Source organism: Myotis davidii, unplaced genomic scaffold, assembly GCF_000327345.1.
Source record: "Myotis davidii unplaced genomic scaffold, ASM32734v1 scaffold68, whole genome shotgun sequence".
Taxonomy (NCBI): domain Eukaryota; kingdom Metazoa; phylum Chordata; class Mammalia; order Chiroptera; family Vespertilionidae; genus Myotis; species Myotis davidii.
Window position 1 is genome coordinate 4041411 of NW_006300376.1, and position 17312 is coordinate 4058722.

A 17312-nucleotide genomic window follows, 5' to 3' on the forward strand; every position below is an offset into this window, starting at 1 on the left:
AAAGTTCTTCCCATTAGAAATAATGTAACTGGAATTAATTCATTCCAGACCCCCAAATGATTCCCAGTTTTAACCTTAAATACAGTAGATATCCAATGTACTGTTTAATCTATAAAAAACACTTCTTTCCTTAAAGTTGTCGAACCACCCCCTACTAGCCTTAAATGAATCACTTTCAGCACTCCTTCCAGGGGTGTCTTTCAGAGGTCAGTCCATTGCATCTTCTCTTGCTGTCACTGGCTAACTCCTTTTCGTTGATCTAAGTCAGCAACAGTTTTTTGTTTTTTTAAATTCTTTATTGTTTAAAGTATGACATAAGTCTCCTTTTTCCCCCCATTGACCTTTCCCCCGTTACCCCCTCCTCCAAGCACAAGCCCTCTCCCCCTCTACTGTCTGTGTCCATTGGTTTTACTCATATGCATGCATTCAAGTCCTTTAGTTGATCTCTTACCCCCTCTCCCCCTGCCCCCTGCTTTCCCTCATAGGTTGTACAGTCTGTTTGATGCTTCTCCGTCTCTGGTTCTATTTTTGTTCATCAGTTTATGTTGTTCATTATATTCCCCAAATGAGTGAGATCATGTGATACTTATCTTTCTCTAACTGGCTTATTTTTCATAGCATAATGCTCTCCAGTTCCATCTATGCTGTTGCAAATGGTAAGAATTCCTTCTTTTTTCAACAGCGTAGTATTCCATTGTGTAGATGTACCACAGTCTTCTAATCCACTCATCTGCTGATGGGCACTTAAGCTGTTTCCAAATCTTAACTATTGTAAATTGTGCTGCTATGAACATAACGGTACATATATCATTTCTGATGGGTGTTTCTGTTTTCTTGGAATACATTCCTAGAAGTGGGATTACTGGTTTTTCTACTTCTTCAATTGCCAGTGATCATTTCTTTCACACCATTAGCAATATTAGCACCTTGATGGCCTCTTTATGTGTTATGTTTTAAAATTGTGCTAATCACCCATTGCAGTAGCAACAGAAGCAAATAAGACAATATAAAAAAACAAAACCCCAAAAACCAAAATCCACAAAAATATTCATAGCATTATTTCCTGAGATGTTAGTGCTAAACTGACTCATACTAGTGCATTCTTTCCTTTGTAGCCTGAGAGAAGCTTTTCAACAACCAAGACACCCCCATCTCTCTCCCGTTGAACAACTTGGTTGAGAACCAAATTGTTTGAGATGGGAGCCACTCGAAAACCCAGGTTTGACTAATGTTAATCTAATGGCTGAGTTGTTAAGCACTACAATATAAATAAAAATAGAGAAATATTATAAAAAGAATATGGTTTTAGCATCATTTAAAAAGTAAACACAATAGGTGGCTAGGCAGTTATCCAATAGGGAATTATGAGATCATCTATAATTAATGTAGCTTATGAAGATATGCCAAATTAGTCATAATATATTTAGTAATCTGAATTCAGAAAAATTAGAACTTCTGCTTTTTGGTAAATAGCATAATGGTTATGAACCTGGGCTTAGGTTTTAATTCCTGCTTCCCTATTTATTTGTGTGTTGGGTACACATTATTTGACCCCTTTGAGACTCAGTTTCCTGCTTGCAAAAGTGGAGAGAATATTGACTTCCTCACAGGATCTATTAAAGGAAATGATAACCTTAATCAATGAGGAAATTTAAAAAAACAAATAAATGAAATTATAAATGCTTATTAGTAGTGTCCAAGCACATGTTAAGGTGATTAATATTATTATATCATTAATTAGTTTTAACATAATTTTTATGGATGAATAATTTGTTTTATTAATAATTACTTTATTTCAGCTTCTCTCTGGATTGCTAGGTTTTAATTGCATATTATATATATTTGATATATTTGCTTTCATCTCTTCTGAGCTTTTTGAGAGTTTATTGTCTGTAACTTCTATCATGGTAAAACAGTATTATGGCTATCCCATCCCCCATTTTGGGGATTATACAGAGAACTTCTAGGTCAAAAATAAAAAAGGGATAAACCATGATCAAAAGGCTTAAATAGGCCTTATCTTATAAAATGACCCAAATGCTTATTTTCCTTCTCTTTGAAAGCAGTACTAAACCACTGTGCCCAGTTTAAAGGAATTCTATAGCTGATAATAAAGTTTTATGTAATATTTCTATTATATTACATAGATTATATGGATTTTAGGATTTCTCTTGGGATAGAAGTAAATTCAAAGAGCAAGATGTGAATAGTAGATTTTAAAATATTTTTATCAAAACTTTTGTAATAATAATAGTCCATTAAATCATCAATCATCTTTGTCAAGTCATGATCACCAGGCAACAATATTCAACTCTTTCACCTTTTCTTACGATATCTATTTCCAAAGAACATGCTTCCTCTGGTCTTTCTCAAATCATGACTTTTAAATATCTCTGGATCAATTCTTGCTATGGTGCATGAGGGTTTAGCTCATTTAAATCCTCTTCCCATGCCCTCTTTTCCCCAATTTCTAAAATTAATTATATCACAGATTTTGCTTAGACAATATTAGTTGTCTATATAGTTGGGTAAATATTGTTTATTGCTGAGTCAAGTAGTGAACTATAACAACATTTTCTACCTAGGGGATTATTTTTCTTAAAATTGACTTTGCTCAATTTTCTTTTTATTAATCAATAATTCTTCCTATATACTTCTACAAAAATATGAGCTGAGAGGTATCTCAGGACTGTTTTCTAAAAAGACAGATTCATTAGATAATATCAGTTTTATTCTTCTTCTCTAAACCTGGAAATTGCTTATTCTCTCCTGTGTTTGATCTCCAGTACTCTGGATTCCACATCTTACTATATTTTAGTGTAGTCCCTTGTTTTGGAGGAGGATATGCTCCAGTAGCTTCTGGAGAAAGGTACATTGGAGGTAAATCTTACTAGTATATAGGTGAACATATTTTGTGTGTGTGTGTTTTAATTTAAAATTGTGTATTTGAATGATAGTGTGGCTAGCTAAGAATTCTATGTTGGAAGTCATTTAACTTGCAATTTCCAAGGCATTTTATCTTTTAGATTCCAGTGTTGCTGTTAATGCCAGTCTGATTTCTCATTATCTCTGGAATCAAATTTCCTCAGCATTGTGAAATTTCACTTTGATGGAACCTTTTGAAAGCCTTTTAATTTTTTAGACTGGGTACTTGGTGAGCCTTCTTTGTGTATTTCTTTTGCTTGATTTTAGAGAGAGAGGAAGGGAGAGGGAGAGAGAAACATTGATGTGAGATAGACACATTGATTGATTGCCTCCTGCATGCACCCCAACCAGGCAGGGATGGAACCTACAACTCAGGTACGTGTCCTTGACTGGGAATTGAAGCCGAGACCCTTTGGTGTGCAGGCTCTAATCACTGAACACACCGGCCAGAGCTATAGTCTTATTATTTTATTACTATTGCACTAGGTTTTAGAGCAGCACGAAAGATGAACATGTGTGTTCAACCCAGAAGTAATATTATACAGTCTAATTCAGGGGTGGGCAAACTTTTTGACTCGAGGGCCACAATGGGTTCTTAAACTGGACCGGAGGGCCGGAACAAAAGCATGGATGGAGTGTTTGTGTGAACTAATATAAATTCAAAGTAAACGTCATTACATAAAAGGGTACGGTCTTTTATTTCAATAGTTTTATTCATTTCAAATGGGCCGTAGTTTGCCCACAGCTGGTCTAATTCCAAAAACTTGCAAGTTTTTTTTTTGCATTTTTTTTTTTTTGCAGGAGAAATTCAAATGAGGATCATAGGAATATAACCAGACTCTGTTTTTTAAGGTTTTCAGGCGAGCCTTGCCCAATCCCTAATCAAAAGATATGTATTCTTAAGATTTTCTATTAGCTTACTTTTTGTTAATATTAGTCAGATGATTGCACAAGAAAAGCTTAGAGGACAGAGTACATTTGAATGGTGATCAGAAAAACTGAGTATTGGCTGCTGTTAACAACAAAAAACTTAGCTTTTTAACATTTTGTACTTTACCAGTTATGCTCTTTGACTTTGAGAGATTTATAGCTCTGGTACCTATTTTTTAAAATATGTTTTTATTGAATTTTAGAGAGAGAGGAAGAAAGAGGGAGAGGGAGATAGAAATATCAATGAGAGCGAAACATCTATTGGCTGCCTCCTGCATGCCCCTAATGGGGATCAAGCCCGCAATCCAGGCATGTGCCCTGACCAGGAATCGAACTGGTGACCTCTTGGTGTGGGGGTCGATGCTCAACCACTGAGCCAAACCGGCTGGGCTGGTACCTATGTTTTTCTTTTTACAGGCAAAAAAAATATGTTTTTTAAATTCAAATATTTAGAACAGCACTGTTCAGTTTACTAGCCATATATGGCTGTTTAAAATAAAATTAAAATTTAGTTCCTCAGTTATATTAGCCAAATTTAAAGTCCTTGGTAGCTACATGTGTCAGTTGTTTAGAGCTTTCCCAGGTTAGCACAGTTGATATTGCATTGACAATTCCACATACATTGTATAGTGCCTGGGAGACCCAGAGAGCTTATCAAAAATTGAATTTGTTCAGCCATCGTAATTGTCATGTTCCTACTCATTCTTTAAAGCTTCAAGTTGTGGCAAGAACTTTTCTTATATGGATTGAAATTGTGATAATTGTGTCTTTGTTTGACTTTTCTGGTCTACTTTTAATTGTTTTGTTTTTTTTTCCTCCCTAGACAGTGCAATGCTTGCTAGACAGTGGTGCTGATATTAACAGGCCAAATGTATCAGGAGCCACTCCATTGTACTTTGCTTGCAGGTATGAAATTTTATATTTCTAGATACTGTCTTTAAAGAATGTCGTGTATTTACTATATTTCCAAACACAAACATCTCTATATTTTCTAAGGGTCTCTTGTTTTTTTCATTAAAACTTTGCTGTCTGTTAAGATGAAGTATATAGCATTATGGTTGTTACTTAACCGCATGAGGAAAAATATTTTCTATTATATTGCCAATGTTTTTATATGGTGTAAGTGGAGCTTTTGATATCTTTGATTATTCAATTTTATATTAATTACTTATTAACTAATGAGAAAAGACATAATCCACTAATTTTCCTAGTTGTCTTTATTAAGTTCCAGGTCAATTCCAGTGGGATAAGCTATTAAAGTATGTCTTGGTCCACAGTTCTATATTTGCTTTCTCTGGATTTGTAAATTAAAAAAAATTTCTTTTGAATCATTATTGTTAGATATTAAATTCTGCACTAAGTTATTTTTGTACTATGTCTTGGTTCATTTTCTTAAAGCACTAATTTGGTTCATTGATTCATTTATATAATTAGCAAACATTTAGTTAGCACTTGCTATTTGCCATCCATTATTATAGCATTAGTGATACAGTAATAAATATACCTCAGTCCTTATGGAGGTAGCAATATAATAATTATACACATACACCTTCCTCCCCATGCGCGCGCGCGCGCACACACACACACATGCACGCACACAATGTTATGTTAATGTAGTTAGCAGTTAGGAACAGTTCACAATACACTAGTGATTCTTCCCTTTGGTTTAGATTATATGAATTATAGTATTTATTTAGGCTCTTAAATTCAAATATAGAGCTCTCCAAAAAGCTCTTCTTTTCTTTATTTTTTGTTTTTGTTTTATAACATTTTTTTTTAAAAAAATATATTTTATTGATTTTTTACAGAGAGGAAGGGAGAGAGACAGAGAGTCAGAAACATCGATGAGAGAAACACGGATCAGCTGCCTTCTGCACATCCACCACTGGGGTTGTGCCCGCAACCCAGGCACATGCCCTTGACCGGAACCGAACCCAGGACCCTTCAGTCCGCTGGCCGACGCTCTGTCCACTGAGCCAAACCGGTCTCGGCTGTTTTATAACATTTTATTGGAGATTTATTTTAGACTGAAAGACCTGCTTTTCTTCTTGTTTAGCTTCTCTAGGATTTCTGATGTTACTTTGATCAGACTGATTCAAATCATCATTGAACAACTTTGAATTATAATACAAGGACTTTGGATCTCTAGACTAGATCTTATCTGAATTTAGTTATTTTCTAAAATTATACTTAAGAAAACCAGTTACTTCCGTAGCATCTTGAGTTTATGAATAATATCATTGTTTGATTCCGTGAAATCATATTCTATCTTGAGGGGTTGTTTCTAGATAAGACCTTTCTTTGAAGGTTCAGATTTGAAATGTCCACTTGCCTGATTTACACCATCATTTGAAAGTTTCATAAAATGTCAAATGTCACCATATCCAAAATACAGGTTTCTGATTTTTCTTTTCAAACCTCCTCCAGTTTTTCTAATCAGTCATCGGAACCCATATCCTTTCAGTTTAAACCAGAAACTAGGTCATCGTTTTTTTGTTTTTTGTTTTTTTAAAAATGTATTTTATTGATTTTTTACAGAGAGGAAGGGAGAGGGATAGAGAGTTAGAAACATTGATGAGAGAGAACCATCGATCAGCTGCCTCCTGCACACTCCCCAATGGGGATGTGCCCGCAACCAAGGTACATGCCCTTGACCAGAATCAAACCCGGGACCTTTCAGTCCGCAGGCTGACGCTCCATCCACTGAGCCAAACCAGTCAGGGCAGGTCATTGTTTTTTATATCTTTGTTTCTCTGACCCTCCACTTGGAATTAGTCAGTTCTATAAATTCCACCTTCAGAATATATTCTGAATCTCTTTATTCCAACTCACTGAAACCACTTTGGTTAGAGTTGTTACCTCTTATCTAGAGTACTGCAGTAGTCTCGTAAGTGGTTTTTCTGATTCTTCTTTCTCTTCCACTGTTCTTTCCTCAGTTGCCAAAGTGACCTTTAAAAAATGAATTAGTCTTGTCACTTTGTGTTTAAACCCTGTATTTAAAACTTTTCACTGAAAATATAAAGTTCAGTGAAACTTTATATTTCAAATAAAATCTAATCTGCATTCACCCGTGAGACCTGCATGGTCTGACCCCTACTTGGCTCACTCTGCTTTGGTTGCACTGGTTCTCTTTGAGTTCCCCAAACACAGCTGACTCTTTCCAGCAGGCTATTCTACATGCTATTTGTTTTGCCTAAAAAGGTCTTCCCTAGGCTTCTTTTTTTCCTTTTTTAAATATATTTTTATTGATTTCAGAGAGGAAGGAAGAGGGAGAGATAGAAACATCAATGATGAGACTCATTGATCGGCTGCCTCCTGCACGCCCCCCACTGGGGATCGAGCCCGCAATATATATGTATTGGTTGCAACCTTATTTATGTATTGGTTGCCTCCCGTATGTGTCCCTACCAGAGATTGTGCCCTTATTTATGTATTGGTTGCAACCGGGCATGTGCCCTTGACCAGAATCGAATCTGGGACCCTTGAGTCCACAGGCTGACACTCTATCTACCGAGCCAAACCAGCTAGGGCTCCTAGGCTTCCTATATGGCTGACCCCTTCATGTCACTGCTTAACTGTTACTTTGTAGAAAGGCAATTCCTCACCAATCCAAGTAAGCCTCTTCCCAAATTTTCTATCATATATATGGTGTTTTTGCTTGTTTACAGTGTGTCTCTCCTACTAGACCGAAAGCTCAGTGAAAGCAAGAATTTTGCCTATTTTATTCACCACTTTATAGTCAATGTGTAGTACAGTGCTTTCTGCTGAAATGCTTAGTAAATGTCTGGAATGAATCACTATAATTACATGTTTGAAAAGTATCTTATATAGAACAATACCATATATAATAGTAAAATATAAGTATACTAGAGGCCCGGTGCATGGATTCGTGCAATGATGGGTCCCTTCACCTGGCCTGTAGGGATTGGGCTGAAACCTACTCTCCAACATCCCTTGAGGGGGTTTCAAATTGCAACAGGGCAGTTCTTGAGTGATGCACCCCACAGCACCCCAGAATTGGGCTCCCTCCTTTCTGGTTCCGGGGTGGGTCACTCGAGAACCGCTGCTGCCTAGTCACTGCAGCTCGGCAGCTCCCATATTGAGTGTCTGCCCCCTGGTGGTCAATATGCATCATAGCTACCAGTCAGACAGTTGGACGGTCACTTAGCCTTTTATATATATAGATAGATTAGTATTGTACAGAACTGGGCTATTTGTATAGTTAGTCTAAGCATAGGGATATGGTTAAAGAATTTTTTAGAAGTACTTTCTGCTAGTTTTATATTCTCATCAAATTTTATTTATTTATTTTTATTCATTGATTTGAGAGAGAGAGAGAGATTTATTGTTCCACTTATTTATGTATTGGTTGCTGACCGGAGAATGAACCTGCATCGTTGGTGTATCAGGATGATGTTCTACCTAACTGAGCTACCCTGTCAGGGCCCCATCATTAAGTTGTTTTTGTTTTTTTAATTCTTACCCAAGGGTGTGTTTTTATTGATATTTTAGAGAGAGAGGAAGGCGGTGGGAGGAGAGAGAGAGAGAGAGAGAAACATCAATGTGAGAGGGAAATATCAATTGGTTGCCTCTGGTATGTGTCCCTACCAGAGATTGTGCCCTAGGTATGTGCCCTTACCAGGAATCGAACCCATGACCTTTTGGTGTATGGGATGATGCGCCAACCAACTGAGCCACTTGGCGAGGGCATCACTAAGTTTTTTGTTGTTGTTGTTAATCCTTACCCGAGGATATTTTTTCCGTTTATTTTTAGAGAGGGGTAGAGACAGAAAAACATCGATGTGAGAGAAACACATGGATTGGTTGTCTCCTGCATGTGCCCTGGTGCAGGCGATCAAGCCTGCAAACAAGCCTTGACCAGAATAGAACTTGAGACCCTTCAGTCTGCAGGCCAATGTTCTAACTACTGAGCAAACCAGCTAAGGTGGCATCACTAAGTGTTAACAACTAGCAAACATTGGATCTCTTTGAACAAAGATTGTTAAGCAAAACTGGTTAGAGTTGAGAAGGAAGTGACTGGAAGAAGGAAACCAAAGCATAGTCTTCAGTAGCAGTTATTTATCCCAAAATATTATGATTTATTGTAGGTAATATGTTTCAAGTTCAATACTCATATTTAATAGGTAATTTTCTTACCTACATAGTGAAAGTATGACTTAACATTGAGAAATGTTTTCCTGATTGTTGACAATGTAGTTCAGATCTTCCTCGCAATTCTTAAAAATTCTTAATCCTCATTGATTCATATTAACTGTCCATAATTCCTAGAGAAAGTCTTTAAATTAAAACAATTATATTTTTAACTTGTTTCTCTTTCTGTACAGTCATGGTCAGAGAGACACAGCACAGATTCTTCTATTACGAGGAGCCAAATACCTGCCAGATAAAAATGGAGTAACCCCTCTGGATTTATGTGTACAAGTATGTTGTTAATATATATTCTTAGCCCCTTATTTTATAATAGAAGGAAACTGATAAAATAACGTTTTTTCTCAAATGAGAGGATGGGTACAAAGATTTTTATTCTGTAAAGAATATGCTCTTTAAAAGGAACAGTGATATAAGAAATATATATTGGTCGTTATGACACATGAGCTTCTAAGACCCTTGGGTTCTCCAGAATGTAAGAATGTCTTTTTGTATATTAATGAGATGACTGGTGGCTGAAAGCCCTTAGATAGCTTCAGGATGTGGGCTGGTTGCCAGAGGAGCCAACCATGGGATTAGAGGGTAGCTTCTTCTCCTGTTCCTGGGGAGGGGAGAGGACCTGGAGCTTGAAATCAGTCACTGATGATCAATAATTTAATCAATCATGCCTATATAATGGAACTTCCCTAAACACCCTAAACAGTGGGGTTCTCGGAGAGTTTCTGGGTTGGTGAATATGTTAAAGTGCTGGGAGGATGACATGCCCAAAGAGGGCATGGAAGCTCTGTGCTCCTTCCCACATACCTTGCCCTATGAATCTCTTTTATTTGGCTACTCCTGAGTTGTACTCTATATAATGAACAGGTAATAGTAAAGTGTTTCCCTGGATTCTGTGAGCTCTTCTAGCAAATTATCAAACTCAAAGAGGAGTTGAGGAACTTCTGACTTACAGCTGTTTAGTCAGAGTGTAGGTGGTCTGCACTTGTGATTGACTTCTAAAGTGTGAACTAAGCTCCTTATCTGGGTTGTCTATACATTTTCCTTTAGGAACTTTGTTTTTAAAGCTAGATAATTTTAAATATATTTTTTAGGGTGGATATGGAGAGACCTGTGAAGTATTAATTCAGTATCACCCTAGGCTTTTCCAGACAATTATTCAAATGACACAGAATGAAGATCTCCGAGAAAACATGGTAATGTAAATTGTCCTAGTAGCCTGTAAATGAACAAGCTTTATGCATGCTTAACATATATGGCAATTTACAAATGTGTTTCTTAATCATATTATTATAAATATTTATAATGTTATTATTTATAAATAATGTATATTACAAATATATGAATAATGTAATTATGTATATATTATAATAACTTATAATGACTATTTTAATATTTGTAATAAATTTATCTTCATTATAGGATAAGTATGAATTATATAATAATTAATAAACTTTGTGCTAATATTTGGCCCTATGAATCTTCTTTCCTCTGGGTCTTTGGTTTCTCCTAAAGATAACTAGAATATTCCCTATAGCTAGAGGAAAAGAATCTAAGGAATATCATGTTATGATTGGTAATCACTACTTTACTGAGCTCTACTCTTTGAAAAATTGCAGCATTTATATTGCTTTTAAATTTTAGAATTAAATTTCTATAAATAAACTTGGTGATTTCTGTTCTGTTTCTATTTTTTTATTGCTTTTATGGTGATTTTGAGCAAAGATTTTAGGTCATCTTATCTCTATATTAGCTTTTGAATTTATGCAAGGCAAAATAACTGTAAAGGACTTGATTTCAGCTAATTGGCTTGGGGATACTTATTAAACTAATAGGTACTTAATTTCTTGATAAGGTTTACGTAATTGCATTTTTTTATTTGTAAAAAATTTAGTTACGGCAAGTTCTAGAACATTTGTCTCAGCAAAGTGAAAGCCAGTACCTAAAGATTTTAACAAGCCTTGCTGAGGTTGCCACAACAAATGGTCATAAACTGCTTAGGTAAGTGTTTCAAAATATAAACAGATCAATAGTAACAATATCTGTCAGCTTTATCTCCTTTTAGGCATTTCTGGGAATAGTTTATTTTGTTGGATGCCTTTTGTCAGTGGTAAGATGTTCTAAAAATTTGCGGACACATCCTCATGTGTTTTGTTTTAAAGAACCAGGGCAATCAACTTTTACTAAGGAGACTTTAGTTTCCATAAAGAGGTAAAACTAGGGACTTAAGTGGATTTGGACATATGTGTCTAGAATTTTACAACGTGATTGCTTAGAACAGTCATGTAAGTAAGATGTGCAGTAAGAAGAATCAAGAAATCTTGATAACTAATATGTAAAACTGGGTATACGCTAGTGTTCAACCTTTCAGTGCTCCCTAATGATTCCTTATAAAATTTTCTCCTTGAACTCTCCCCCTTTCCAGTCCTTTATTCCTTCCAAAAATTATGTGGTTCTCAGTCCATGGAGTTAATGCCTTTATAATATTTGCATTTACATTTATTACATTTTCCTGCAACTACACTTCTTTGTATGTGGTTAGCTACTCCAATTAGGAATAAACAGCCATTTAGAAATGGTTAATGTGTTATTTTGTAGCTTACAAATTTAGTCCACTTCTAATTTGGATCATTTCCACTTTGTAATAGTCTTTTCACTTCTATTCTTAATACGTTAATAGTCTTAATAGGTCATGGTCTTCTCTGACCTTGGTTAGTTGCAACCAGACTTCTTCCTCCCAGCTACATTTTGCTTCTATAAGTCAGCTACATTTTGAAATCCATTATGTTACCCTTTTCTTCTGTCTTTCTTCACACTTTCTGTATACTTCAGACCAGAATCACATTCTCTACTATTTACTCAAAAGGATCTTTGCTAGGTCACCTTCTTGTGTTCTTTCAGCCGTTAAGTGTTTCTTCAGTACTTTCATTCAGTGTACCAGTTGATAATTTTTAAAATCTATCTTTACCTCTGAGACTACTTTAGACTCTGTAAGAGTCATTGAATTCCAGCTTGACATAATGCTCTCTTTTTATTTAGTCATTTCCATTAATCCATTTATTGGATAAGGACTTCCTAAGATTCAGGCATACTAAATAAAAGCATTTACACCAGACTCAGGTGTAAATCCAGACATCACCATTTACTGTGATCTCAGCAAGTAACTTTTCATAGTTTCCCCATCATCTACCCATTCGTCTAATACTTAATTTTTTTCAAAATATGTTTTTATTGATTTTTAGAGAGAGAGGAAGGCAGAGGGAGAGAGAGAAACATCAATGAACTGGTTTGGCTCAATGGATAGAGCGTCAGCCTGTGGACTGAAGGGTCCCAGATTCAATTCCAGTCAAGGGCATGTACCTTGGTTACGGGCACATCCCCAGTAGGGGGTGTGCAGAGGCAGCTGATCAATGGTTCTCTCTCATCATTGATGTTTCTCCCTCTCCCTCTCCCTTGCTCTCTGGGATCAACAGAAATATACTTTTTAAAAAACCCACAAAAAGAACGTCCCCTCCGCGTTGTTTATTACGGCCGGCGAACGGTGGGCCCGTTAAATAATCAAGTGCAATGGGGTCAGCGGACACGGTGACCCGGCCGCTGGGTGCGTGGAGATGTTTTGCATCCCGGCGGCCTGGCTTCGGGGAGATAAGAACCTGCGTTCGCAGCTACTTCTTGGGAAGAGGAAGTGCCTTGAAGTTATAATTAGAAGCGATACTGTTACAAAATATATTTAAAAAAAAGAAACATCAATAAGCTGCCTCCTGCACACCCCCCTACTGGGGATGGAGCCCAAAACCCAGGCATGTGCTCTGACCAGGAATTGAACCAGTGACCTCTAGTGCATGGATGATGCCCAACCAACTGAGCCACACTGGCCAGGGCCATCTAATACTTATTTTTCAGTGCCTACTATCCACCAGACCATCTTCTAGGTGCTCGTGAAAAATACAGACAAGATCTCTCCCTATGTTTAATTTACAGTCCAATCAGGATTTTATTTCCTTTTTGGAAAATGATAGCAAATGTCTTAATGAATTGTTGAAAGAATGAAATAATAAGGTGCTTTGAAGTGCCAGGCACATATAGAGGAGATGACGGTGTTAACAGTCTTGATGATATAAATGGAAAATGCTAGAGATAATGATGATTTAAATACCCCCATAATATCTTGAACCTGTTTTCCTACATTAGAAAATTTACTTGTTTTTTCTATCTAAATCTTTGTCCCATTTCTTCTTCAGTAATCAGAAAACATTTATGTTTTTATGTATATATGTAGGTTTTTATTTTAAGTTCATCTTTACAACTTATTAAGTAGGTACTAAGCTAAGAAACATTCACATGCATTGTTTTACTTAAACCTCATAGTAACCTTCTAATTTAGATATTGTTATCTCTGTGTTACCTATAAGAAAATTGTGAAGTTCAGTGATATGCCAAGCTAATACATAGAAGATGTAGGATTCATACCCTTGCTTATAAAAAGCAGATTCTAGATTTCAATCTAGCTCTTAAAAGCAACAAGGTTAGTGGAACAGGGGAAGCAGGGTAGGAAAAAGCGATCTATTGCCAGTACAAGTTTTAAAGCTACTTTGCTAAACTGTACTGTCTGTACTTACAATACTACTCTTAAAATGCTTTATAGAATATGTCATGGCTTTTGTTGGGATTATTAGTGAATTGCTACTGTTTTGAGTACACTAGTCTTCCTTCTGTGTTTCTCCTTTATTCTCCTATCACTACCACACTCACAACACTTATTATCTACACCAAGGAGTTCTGCAACACCAGCTGGATGTCCTACAATGGGTTTATTATTATTTTTAAATATGTGTTTATTGATTTTTAGAGAAGAAGGGAGAGGGATGGAGAGATAAGAACATCGATGAGAGAGAAACATCATCTACTGGCTGCCTCCTGCATGCCCTCTGCTGGGATTAAGTCTGCATGTGCCCTGACTGGGAATCATACTGGTGACCTCTTGGTTCCTGGGTTGACACCCAACCACAAAGCCACACTAATGGGGCTGGGTGTCCTACATTTAAATCAATTTTGACACTATCTACCTGAAGATAGCATCAGTTCCCACAGGTTAAGGGCTCAGTCCCACAAGGCTCCCCTCCCCAATTTAAGATGTTAATCCCAAGTAGTAGGTCCCCATAACTTCTGTTTGACTTGACTGCAAAGCTGAGGTTCTGATGACCTTTCCCCCCTGGGATTGGATTATTTCCTAGAATAGCTCACAAATTCAAGGAAACACATTTGCTAATTTATTAAAGGCTGTGAGAAAGGATACAGATGAATAGCTAGATAAAGAGATACTTAGGGCAAGGTCTGGGAGAGTCCTGAGCACAGGAGCTTCTGTCCCCACGGAGTTGGCTTACATCATCCTTCTGGTACATGGATGTGTTCACCAACCTGGATGCTTCTTAAACCCCCTATGTTTTGGCTTTTTATGGAGGCTTCGTCACATAGGCATGTGAAACATCAACATCACATCCAGCTCCTCTCTTCTCTCTGGAGGATTGGTTTCGGGTGAGGGGGGCTGAAAATTCTAATCATGGCTTGGCCTTTCTCGTGACCAGCTTCCATTCTATCCCACAGCCCACCAAGAGTCAGCTCAGTAGAACAACAGACAGTGCTCTCACCCAGGAAATTCTAAGAGATTTAGGGTTTCTGTGTTAGGAATTGACATCAAAGACCAACTATTAGAACAAAAGATGCTCCTAGTGCCCCAACCACTTAGGAAATTATAAGGGTTTTAGGAGCTCCCCAGGAACTGGGGGCAGAGACCAATAGATATATTTACAATGATCTCACAGCTACCAAGGTAGATTCTTAAGAGAATCTTAAATACAAATTATTTCCCCCTTCCAATTTATGTTTAATAATATTTAAAATTAAAAAAATTTAAATTACAATTGATATTTAATATTATATTATGTTTAATGGTGTTTTTGCAGTTTGCCTTTCATTTATTCATTTGTGAATCATTTTGTGTTTCTTAACCCAAGATGATGTAATTTTGGCAATTTACTTTAATAGAAATTTTAATTAAGAAAATAAATATATATTAATTAGTGATAATTGAGATGTTATTTAGCACACTTTTGAAAAATGAATAGCCTTTTGTCTAACTGGTTCTAGGAGTATTTGATAAAGATAATAAATATTTCCTGAGGGCCTTTTCACACATATTTTGTTTCATTAAATGAGTTATCTTCCTATATATTTGTGATTGAGGTAACGATAGTTAGCAATGTGTAAATGAACAGAGAAATCACAACCTTTGTAAGTAAGACACTGGCTGGAGGTGTACTCTCATAAAAACCAAAGGTGGTAGGTAGTGCTTTAAATTAGGAAAATAATTTTGAAACTTTTATATTGAGACCTGGTGGCTTGAAAAGAAATTATTTTATGATCAACTGAGAAGAGTATGGTGAAGTTTGGGTTTTATAATTTTTTTGTATCATACAAAAGAGATATTTCACTGGTTGGAAAGTGAAAAAATAGCATTTTTTTTAGACCAACCAATTAGCTTGGAAGAAGTTTAAACTAGGTAAAGTAATATAAAATTATTAGGCTATACTAATAGTTGATAATTTTAAGATTCCATTGTAAGAAAATACTTCTTACCTTAAGATACTCCAGATTAGGTATTTAAAACAAATATTTATATATTTTATGCTTTGACCATTGGTTATATTCTGGTGACTGAAAAATTAATAATTTGTTTATATGCAATTGAAGTAATATATATTTGGTAACTTCCTGTTAAAACATTCTGTTTTCTGTTAAGACAGGAAAGGAATTTTACTGGTTAAATTATGAAACAGATGGCCAATTCATGAAAATGTTTTAAAATAGATACTTTAAAATGTAATTTGTTTTATTCTATCTAATCTTTTCATATTTTAATTTTTTTTTTTTTAGCCTCTCTAGTAATTATGATGCTCAAATGAAGAGCCTTTTAAGGATTGTGAGGATATTTTGTCATGTCTTTCGAATTGGTCCTTCCTCTCCCAGTAATGGAATCGATATGGGCTACAACGGGAATAAAACACCAAGAAGCCAGGTGTTCAAGGTCAGAAAAGTATATGACGTTGTTATGAAGATAGACGTAAAAGAGATGAATTTGACAAAGCATGCTTTCATTAATCAGAAACCTCATACACAGGACGTAAGTTTGGTTCATACCTGTATCACTTTTTAAGTTAGGACACACCTTCCTCCTTTCATCTCTGTTTAATCAACAGCAAGTCTTAATTGGTGAGCTTTTATATTTTTCTTACAAGTAAACTTTTAATTCCTTTAGTGTTTTATTCTAAGGGTAAAGATATTTAAATGTTAAACATGACCAAATCTAATTTTTAATCTTTTAAGGTGGCATATGCAGCCATTATGTTTTTAAAAAAAATATTACTTATTCAGAAGGAAAGAAACTGTTGAGTTTTTATTTAGATTTTATTATTATGTGTGTATATGTTTTCAAAGTAAATTTACTTTCAGTTACTGGGTACCAACAGTTAATTCCTGGGATCATTTCAAGGAAGAATCATTGAGATATGTATTTTGTTAAACATTTTGTGTTGCTTCAGTTGCTCCTGTTATATAAGCACATTTATGGATGGAATCCTTGGAAGAATGATTCCATATAAAAATCAAGGCAGTGTTGCTACTCCTGTTAAATGATAACTTTATGAAGTAAACAAAAGGAACATGGCTGCAATTGCTATTATTAATGCTTTTTTTATGGCATTTTATTTTCAGGTAACTCAGATTTTGGATAAATGTGTAATTTAATAACTTTCCATGTTATTTTTTTTAAAGTTATTTTATCTTAGGAAATTTTCATAGTATAAAATTTGCTTCTGGGTTCATAAAGACATATTTTTTTTAAACAGTGTGTTGAGTGTAAATATAGGTTCTCTATCCAAAAACTGATATAACCGCTTTTATGTGCCACTTTCTCCAAAACGAGTTATGATTGACAGCTTCACTGTCTGTAAAAATCTGAAGTTAAATTAATGAGTTATGCTAAATGATCCTTACATGGAAAATTTTGGCAGACACCAATAAATGGTTTGTAAGCATTTTGACACTAGTAGATTCCTTAATACTTAGAATAGGTCTGATAGCCTTTAGGAAGGTATGTATAAGTATCTCTGCATCTATTTGTCTGCTTCAGGAGCTAGAGAGATCTCTCTCTCTCTTTCTCTCTTCCTTGCCTCTCTTTTTTAAAATTAGTATTGGAACGAGATCTCACTTTTTTTCTCTTCTTTTTTCTTTCC

General features: G+C 35.7%; 1 protein-coding gene across 1 annotated transcript in view; it reads left to right on the top strand.

Annotated features, from left to right (window-relative positions):
- The window catches only part of HACE1 (HECT domain and ankyrin repeat containing E3 ubiquitin protein ligase 1), an 80884-nt gene that overhangs the window by 22219 nt on the left and 41353 nt on the right, over positions 1-17312 (top strand). The window contains exons 6-10 of the mRNA XM_015572751.1: positions 4679-4761; positions 9201-9297; positions 10116-10217; positions 10916-11022; positions 15955-16201. Of these exons, the coding sequence (XP_015428237.1) occupies positions 4679-4761; positions 9201-9297; positions 10116-10217; positions 10916-11022; positions 15955-16201 (636 nt within the window). The remainder of the gene's footprint in view (positions 1-4678; positions 4762-9200; positions 9298-10115; positions 10218-10915; positions 11023-15954; positions 16202-17312) is intronic.